This window comes from Nicotiana tabacum, chromosome 21 (assembly GCF_000715075.1).
Source record: "Nicotiana tabacum cultivar K326 chromosome 21, ASM71507v2, whole genome shotgun sequence".
Classification (NCBI taxonomy): Eukaryota; Viridiplantae; Streptophyta; class Magnoliopsida; order Solanales; family Solanaceae; genus Nicotiana; species Nicotiana tabacum.
This window is the reverse complement of record NC_134100.1, coordinates 79,765,815-79,775,386: the sequence shown is the minus strand read 5'-3', so window position 1 is coordinate 79,775,386 and position 9,572 is coordinate 79,765,815. Positions and strand designations below refer to the sequence as shown.

At 32.2% G+C, this 9,572-nt stretch overlaps 2 protein-coding genes across 2 annotated transcripts; one reads left to right on the top strand and one right to left on the bottom strand.

Annotated features, from left to right (window-relative positions):
* Window positions 1-587: 587 nt before the first annotated feature.
* Window positions 588-2,137, bottom strand: LOC142175451 (xyloglucan endotransglucosylase protein 1-like). The gene is made up of 3 exons (XM_075242247.1): window positions 1,803-2,137; window positions 1,504-1,697; window positions 588-1,225 (listed from the first exon to the last, which is right to left on the bottom strand). Exons 1-3 carry the CDS (start codon window positions 2,076-2,078, stop codon window positions 823-825), a joined length of 873 nt encoding a protein of 290 aa, XP_075098348.1. The 5' UTR covers window positions 2,079-2,137; the 3' UTR covers window positions 588-822.
* A 4,933-nt stretch (window positions 2,138-7,070) lies between these two features.
* On the top strand, window positions 7,071-8,574 carry LOC142175450 (putative xyloglucan endotransglucosylase/hydrolase protein 16). The gene is made up of 3 exons (XM_075242246.1): window positions 7,071-7,410; window positions 7,521-7,714; window positions 8,022-8,574. Exons 1-3 carry the CDS (start codon window positions 7,357-7,359, stop codon window positions 8,422-8,424), a joined length of 651 nt encoding a protein of 216 aa, XP_075098347.1. The 5' UTR covers window positions 7,071-7,356; the 3' UTR covers window positions 8,425-8,574.
* Window positions 8,575-9,572: the final 998 nt, after the last annotated feature.

Here is a 9,572-nt window from a genome sequence, read left to right as displayed (position 1 = left end):
TTCTTACAGTTTCTAATTGTTTCTTGCTATATCTTCTGCAGGCCAGATAGAGAAGAAGGAGTAAAGCTTGCTTCAGAGGTTTTAAGGTTTTTAATGGCAAACCTGGTTGAGTTTACTGTCATGCTTTCCTGAAACATGTGAACTCGTAAGTTTGGAATGAAGCCATCGGTCCGCGAAGTATATCAATCTTTGTATTATATTGAGAATACATGATGTTTGATTCATTGTGCATGAATATTTTTGCATATGAAATCTACTGAGTATTGTTATTTCAAGATAGTGACCTATCCATTCTTCTAGAATTCAAATTTCAATCCAGAATCACTGCAAATCAGTTTGGAGGTATATGATCACTGGAAAGGATATGTGATGATATTGTACATCCAACTACCTTATTGTCTGAATATACACTCCTGAGGTTAGTCTCAATTTCTTGACATAATTTAGGCTTTGTATCTTCTAATTTATGAATGTTTAAACTAAGTTTTTCATCTTTTATACTACTTTTGTTCTATATCTTACAACAAAATGATGTGTTTTAAAAGTTGAAAACTTCACGTTTAGACAGAAATTACTCGTGTACTTCATCGAATAAGCACATCCTTCCTCCATTATAACATTATTTTATTAAGAAAAGAAAGTAACCATACACATTTCATTACAAAAAGAAACTTGAATACACAACGATGAGTAACAAACAAAACTTTTATTGGTACAAAGAATAAAGAATTTCATACTCTCATCTCACAGGCAAACAACCAATCCCAAAAACCAATGGAATATGCATTGAACATTAGGAAGTAGATCAAGTGAACCCATCATCTAAAACCTTGAACGCTTGCACTCTTCAGAAAAACCTTGAGGAAACCTCTTAGAATCAGCACAATAGTTATAAACCATGTGTCTGCTTTGTACCCATCTTAGCCTATTCCTTCCCTTACCATCAAGTTCATGAGTTTGCCATGGCTTAGCATTGTTTGCTGAATTGCTAGACTTACACGACGAGGTACCGGATAACACTGCACAACCATCAATATTGATGTTTCGGTAATAGGCAGTGAAAGGAGCAAGTGTCCAATCTGTCTTGACTCTGCCTCCTTGTGTAGCCCACTCATCTGCATTCCATAAGCTGCAGTATACTCTCATTGCTTGGCTCTTTGGGAATGGAATGCCAATGTTTTCATGGTTGTTGTATACTCTAATGGGGCTGTTATCCACTAAGAACCTGATTATATCAAAGAATTGGTAAGATAAAATGTATAACTAACAGAAATATAAGAATTTAGATTTAAACTTAAATACATTAACAGTATAACAGTGTAATTTAATCTATTATAGAAAGTCGTAGATATGCTTTATTTTTCAGGTAACTAGTTTGACTTATTACAGACAGTCAGTGCTAGACGACTTGATAGTGTAAAAACATCTTTTATACTTTCTGTGTTTAGAAGTTAAACTCTGGATATATAAGAAAGATATATGTAAGGTGATTGTCTAACTTACACTATGCGGTGAGGGTTCCAGACAATGGTGTAAGTGTGAAATGCAGCAGTAGGATCGAACCAAAGGTGGAATTGTTGTTCTTTGTTTCCTTTTCCTTGTGTATAAACATTGGTATGGACAGTGTAAGGCTGGCCAGAAACATTACCCAAGAACTCAAAATCAATCTCATCATGTCCTTCTCCTTGCGAAGATAACTATTGATGAACAAAGAAAAGAACAGAACAATAACAATCCATTAGCATATATGACATATTACAAGAATTAAGATAGTAGGTTTCAATTTAAGCAGAGCAACTTACAAAGAAAGTGGTGACAGTGCCAGCAGAGTTTCCAGGCACAAGCTTGAGTTGCATATCAAATCTTCCGAATAAGTATTCATTCTTGGACTGGAAACCAGAGCCTGAAAGTTTATCAAGAGTGAGAGCGAGACCTCTGCCACCTTCTTGTATTTTACCACGTCCTTCGCCCCAAGTAATCACAGTATCTCTGTAGAAGTTACCAGCTGAGGCTGCTAATAATTGGATGCTCATTAGTATACAAAGCAGAAGCATTGCTGATGAAAATTTAGAAGCCATTTTCTGAACTGAAATATTAATATTGTTCAAGAGAAAAGGGAAGAATGTGAGATGATGATGTACTGGTTTTTAAAGGAGGGCTATTTATAGGTGGAATTATGAAGCTGAACATAGTAATAGTAGTAGGAAGGATCGGACTAATGAGAGGAATTATGGGCAACTGGGGCAAGGGCTGTGAGCTGTAAACCTTAGTTTATTCAAAATCATTGGGAACAAAAGTATTGGTATACGTGTGGGGTTCTTTCTTTTTGGATGGAAATGAGATCTAATTTTCACTGCCAATTTCCTAATATGTCTGTTCTTTAATTGCCATTAGGATACCGTTATTGCGAACACACAAGGGCATGTGAGTATAGTACAGTTCAATGGTTTTCTTTTAGTCAAAGGTTCTTATAAAAATTCTTTACTATTTACTCTAATGAAAGGGTGGGTCGGGTCAGTTTGGGGTTTAATATGGGGCTTTTTCGATAAAAAGGGGCTTGACACGTGGCTTTTTAGGCTGAGAATGTAGTTTTGACGGATGAAGGGTAAAATGGCTTAAAAGTTAGACGGTAGAGGTATGTTTATTAGAAAAGTGAAAGGTACGATAAATATAATTTATTTATGAAAATAGAGGGGTAAATATGACTCTTTTTCATTTTAAATTTTCCATGGAAAAAGGTTGAACTCGCTATGCAAAAAATTTAAGGAAGCATCTCAACCAACAATAATGGCTATACCAAACATTTGGAACAAAATAATTCATGACGGTGCTTAATACAAACACTTCGAAAGAAACATGAAAATAATGGAGCAATAAGTAGTGCATAACTAACAACTTTTAAATACTGTATGTAACAATTTGGTAGCCAATCTTTTCAATGCTAATTACTAGCTTCATAATAGCTGATGCTTACTCAGAAGTCACGTGCCAAAAAATAATTGACCAAACATCATAATTTCATCCAAAATGAACATATGATCAATCTCTTTTTTGGTTTTTTTTATTCATTTGTCCGATATTCGCACTTAAGCCCTAAAATTCCACTTTGAGGGTAAATTGCTCTTTTTTAAAGACGATTCCATACCTTAGTTCTCAAACATAAGACCTCTTATTAAAAATGAAAAATATTTACATCTCCACCACAACCTTTGGTGGTAAACATTGATCAATCTCCTTAATTATTCAATTTTTCTTTCACCAACGAAAATACAGTCTATATCGGCTACATCATTTGGTTTTGTGACACAATTTGAGATTAAACTTTTGATCCATATTAATTTGAATTTTTTATCTCTCTTAAATGTCTCAATTAATCAATATTTTACTAAAAGGTGAATTCGAAAGGGAAAAAAGTACTATTTTTAAAGTTTTTCTGAAAATATCAAATAATTTAGAACAAATATAGTTTGTAAAGACGACTAATATATAAGACCACCAGAGTCTAATTTTGAACTAAAACGGAGCATAGTTAATTATCGTCGATTGAAGATGCATTACTGGCTGTAAGTATCTATCGCTTATTTTTATTAGATAAGTTCTTTATCCCTATCGTAATTCTTATTGACTGGCGATGTTGATAGAATATTATGTAAATTATAAAGTGAATTACACATACAGAATAGCCATTTATGCCTTGATTTTAAAGAAACAAAATTTTACCTAGAAGTTTTCGATATTCTCAGATAATTGAAACTGACTTCCTACTTAGGTAATGCTTCTACGCGGAAGCTCAATTTTACTGTCTCTGCTTTTTTCTTTTCTTTTTTGTTTTAAGTAATCACCTAGTTTAGCTCAACTATGCTCTTGAATTTGAGATATATCATATAAATGTCATTATGTAAGTTTGTAGGAATATAATTGGAGAAATTTTCAATGTTAAGTGGGGACAGATTGTATTTTACTATTTAAAAAGTTGAGAAAAAAAAGGAGTGACAAAGTTGGCAAAAAATAATGAGTTGGTTGATTTAGAGCCTGTTTGGCCGAGCCGCCAAAAACTGCTTATTTTGAAAAGTGTTTTTATTCAAAACTACTTCTTGAAAAAATACTGTTAGAGAGTAGCAGTTTTTGTTTGACAAATTCATTTAAGAAATACTTTTTATAATATTTGATAAGCAAATTGTGACTTTAAATGTCAAATTATAAAAAGGACAGTATTAAGATTAAGTATATAATTAGTATTATTTAAAAGAGAGAAATAAATTTAAATTAATAAGAGAATTTAATTATTTTTTTATTTTTATTTAAATAAAATATAAAACATAAATTAAAAAATATGTGTTAAAGATTTTAATCAATATAAAATATTATTATACCAAAAAGTAATATTGTATATCTAGTATAATTATTATTGTTTACATGATTATTTAAATATATCAAAATATATCATTCACTATAAATTAAAAACCTACTCCATAACAATCAATAGATATAAAAATTCACCATGAAATAATAAGAAAATTCCCTTACACATGATAACATTTCTCAATAATTTCTTCCCTAATTCTATTCGAAGAGGAATAGGAGACGAAGAACGAAGAAATGACAAAAGAAGAAGAAGAAGATATCTATTTATAGTATAGAGACTATTCTAAAGCGGAATAGGAGAAGGAGAATAAAAATATTGTGGAAATATAAAAAAAAGAACAAAAGAGATGGTAGAAATAAAAAAAGGTTAAATTAACGAGGGATAATTTGAAAAATATAAATTTATGTTAAAGATATTTCCGTCTTGAAAAATTAACTTTCTACTTCTGCTGCTACTTCTCTGAAGAAGCTAAAAATTTTAGCTAAGCAGAAAAACTGATTTTGCTACTGTTCAAAAGCACTTTTCTGCCTTGGCCAAACAATTCAAATTTTCGAAAAATACTTTTTTGTCCTCTTAGAATCGAAGTTTGGCCAAACAATCTCTTAGATGAAATTTGGAAATTACTACTAATGATACCTAAATGTATGTTAGACAATTAAATTGAAGATCTAGAAATTGATCTCAACTAAGTAAAAGGTGTAAATTCCAGTGGACGAAGCAATAAAATGCTAAAGCCGAGCAAACATATTTTTGTTGATTGAACCGTAATAATAATTACGCCTTAATCTCAAACTAATAGGGATCAACTATAGGAATTTTCACTATTCATATTTATTCATTTAAATATGTTTCATTTAATATCCAATAATTTAGGTCTCCGCCATTAGACGTTGGTTGGATAAATCTTGAATAATTCTGTAAACAATTAATCATTGTTATATGATATAAAATTATGATGTTTAGTTTAATTATTTCTGGCACATGACTTCCAGTGAAGCTTCTGCACTCCACGCTGCATCCACTTGATGGTTGAGAATTATGAAGCTAACAATAATTAGAATCCTAGAATGATTAAGACTGGCTAACCCACTGTTACAATTAATTATAAATTTAGTTAATTATGCACTGTTTGTGCTCCAATTATTCTCATGTTTCAAAGCGTTTGGACCTTGGTCATAGTAAGTACCAAAACGAATTATTTGGTTCCAAATGTTTGGCATAGCCACTTAATTATTAGATTGAGATGCTTCCATAATATTTGCATCTTCTAACTATTCAATTTACTTCTCCTACAACCGTTTACACATTTTTTGGATTGGCTTTCTTTTTTTACCATGTCTGCATTTGGGCGTATTTATGCAAATCTTTTTTATTAGTGAAAATAGCATGGGCTAGCCAGTTTTCGAACTGGTAATTAAAAAATAGCGAGTACTTATAAAATCATTGAAAAATAGTCATTATTTTAGTTGAAACATGAAAAGTTCCAGCATAATATGCTGGATTATGGAGCTCTTACGTATAAACTTCCAGCATATTATCTTGGAACTCTAACACGTTATGAAATTCCAGCACATTATGTTGGAATCTCATATATAAAAAATTCGAACTCCAGCATATTAAACTGGAGTTTTTCTGATTTTCTAAGGATATTTTTGTTCAGATTTTATCTTTATATGAAAAAATTGCTAAATTTTGATTACTTTTGAAAATATGGTTATTTTTCAATTACCAATTCTAAATTAGACTATTTCTGATTCCCCCTTTATTAGGCAAATGGTTAAATTTTGTCCTATTTTGAAAAATTGTGCGGGAAATTACCCATTCCATATAATGTTAGACTTGGGCCTACTTGCTCGTATAATTTTCATTTGCTCACAATATGAATATGATCTAAAGTTTGCAATAACTTAAAAATTTTAGACCGTGGTCTACTGTTGTCTCATAAGATTTTTAGTTTGTTCAAAAAAGATCTTTAGACCGTAACTTAAAAGGTCCATTAGTAGCAAGAAAACAAAAAGTCATTTACCAGTTGATACAAAAAGGAACAGTCTGAAAAATTTCACCTCCATTTGTGCAAACTCTACGGCGTATGAGTCAAGTCCATTTCTGTCCAATTTTTTTATCCAAAATTCTTTAAATTTCCCAATTATGATTACTCAACTATATCGTAATTATGTCTCTGTGTGACTTATAGGGCACGGGTTCGAGTCGTGGAAGCAGTCACTGATGATTGCATTAGGGTAGACTGTCTACATAACATTTCTTAGAATGCGACAATCTCTGAAGATGTTTTGTACACTGAACTGCCTTTTTTTTATTTCATTTATTATATCTTAATCATAATAAAAAGGACTCTCGATAACCATCAGATCTAAGAAGTTAAAAAAAAAAAGAAGTCCTAGAAGTAGTACTGTGAAAACCAAGGAATTCACAGTCACATACTCACATGCCCTTCTGTGTTTAACAATAGCTGTATCCTAATGGAAGTTTCAGAACAGACACGCTCGGATGTGGTAATGAAAATTAGATCTTATTTTCATCCAAAAATACAGAACCCCACACGCAAATAACTATTCTGTTTCTCAATAATTGTGAATAAACTAAGAATTCCAGCTGTTGCCCATATTCCTCTCATTAAAACAGATCCTTCCTACTATGTTTCAGCTTCATAATTCCACCTATAAATAGCCCTCCTTTAAAAACCAGTACATCATCATCTCACATTCTTCCCTTTTCTCTTGAACAATATTAATATTTCAGTTCAGAAAATGGCTTCTAAATTTTCATCAGCAATGCTTCTTCTTTGTATACTAATGAGCATCCAATGATTAGCAGCCTCAGCTGGTAACTTCTACAGAGATACTGTGATTACTTGGGGCGAAGGACGTGGTAAAATACAAGAAGGTGGCAGAGGTCTTGCCCTCACTCTTGATAAATTATCAGGCTCTGGTTTTCAGTCCAAGAATGAGTATTTATTTGGAAGATTTGACATGCAACTCAAGCTTGTCCCTGGAAATTCCGCTGGCACTGTCACCACTTTCTTCGTAAGTTACTCTTACTTAAAGCTGAACTCTAATTAATATCCTAATTATTGATTATATGTCGTAATGCTCATGGATTGTTCTGTTCTTTTCTTTTCTTTGTTCTTCATCAGTTATCTTCGCAAGGAGAAGGACATGATGAGATTGATTTTGAGTTCTTGGGTAATGTTTCTGGCCAGCCTTACACAGTCCATACCAATGTTTATACACAAGGAAAAGGAAACAAAGAACAACAATTCCACCTTTGGTTCGACCCAACTGCTGCATTTCACACTTACTCCATTGTCTGGAACCCTCATCGCATAGTGTAAGTTAATTAGAACAATCACTTTCTTACAGTTCTAGAGTTTAACTTCTAAATACTGAAAGTGTAAAAGAAATATTACACCATCACATCAGGTCAGCTAAAAGATAACAACATGTAACTGCTCATAACGAGTGAAACTAGTTACTTGAAAAATAAAGCGGATACATAACTTGCTATGACAAATTAAATTACACTGTGATAGTGTAAAAAGAAAAACTTACACCAATAATGTATATAAGTTTAAATCTAAATTCTTATATTTCTGTTAGTTATACATTTTATCTTACCAATTATTTGATATAATCAGGTTCTTAGTGGATAACAGTCCCATTAGAGTATATAACAACCATGAGAGCATTGGTATTCCATTCCCAAAGAGCCAAGCAATGAGAGTATACTGCAGCTTATGGAATGCAGATGAGTGGGCAACACAAGGAGGCAGAATCAAGACAGACTGGAAATTAGCTCCTTTCACTGCTTACTACAGAAACATCAATATTGATGGTTGTGCAGTGTTAGCCGGTACCTCGTCATGTAAATCCAGCAATTCAGCAAACAATGCCAAGCCATGGCAAACTCATGAACTTGATGGTAAGGGCAGGAATAGGCTAAGATGGGTGCAAAGCAGACACATGGTTTATAACTATTGTGCTGATTCTAAGAGGTTTCCTCAAGGTTTTTCTGCTGAGTGCAAGAGTTCAAGATTTTAGGATATGAGAGTGTGAAATTCTTTATTCTTTTGTACCAATAAAAGTTCTGCTGGTTACTGATTTTGTTGCTGTGTAATTGGTATTCAAGTTTATCTCTGTTATGGAATTACATGTTTACTAAAATTTTCTTAATCAAATGATGTTATATCATGAAGCATTTTCTTTGTAGTAGTGTATGAGTAATCAATTTCTGTCTAACTGTGAAATTTTCTGCATTTAGAGTCCTCATATTATTGTAAGGTATAAAGTGAAAATAGTACAACTCTATCCCAACAAGAATAACAGAGATTAGAGTATGAGGGTCTCACACTTATATAATTTTCAGTAAAGATTCGAACTTGAATTTCTTTTAATCTTTCTGAAATTAAGTTTAGATTTTGGACTATAAAAAAGTACTATAGATCACTACTTTTTATAGCTAAATAATTTTCTAATGTTTGAAAATATCATAGTAATAAAGAAAGAAAAAACTCTTTTAACTCTTCATATAATAATGCTGACAAATGATGTTGGACCGAGGGACCAACAAATAGATGAAAATTTTAGTAAAGGTTCATCAATTGGAGAATAGAGATACAAAGTTAGACAATTCAGCGGTGCACCATATGCAAAGAAATGACATATTAACTATTAATCTATATATTTTAACAATAATCTAGATGACACAAGTAGTTACAAAATGGAACTTAATTATAACAAATTTAAGTAAGCTTAAGTATTTTTGTTCTTTCAGGAGCAGCGACAGAACTAGGCATAAGAGGGTTGTCTATTTGAAATTTTTTTGGCCTCTAGGACCGAAATAATCAGGTGTCATGTCCGCTAGTAAAGCAAATCTTAAACGATGATAAATTAGACAACAACAGAGAAATATGTCAAAAGAGACACAAACATTTAATGTAGTTCGGTCAATTGACCTACGTCCATAGGCGAAGATGATCAATCCACTATATAAAAGAGAGTATAACATATCGAGAGAACAACCTCACAAAGAGGCATACACAAGTGACAACATAATACTTGTCTCACAAATTCTCTCATAAACAAGACTCTCAAACTCTTTAGTTGTGGATGTTGCTGAATGATCTCAAACTCTTTAGTTGTGGATGTTACTAAATGAGAAAGAAGCATCCTTAGTTAAGTCAAAACCT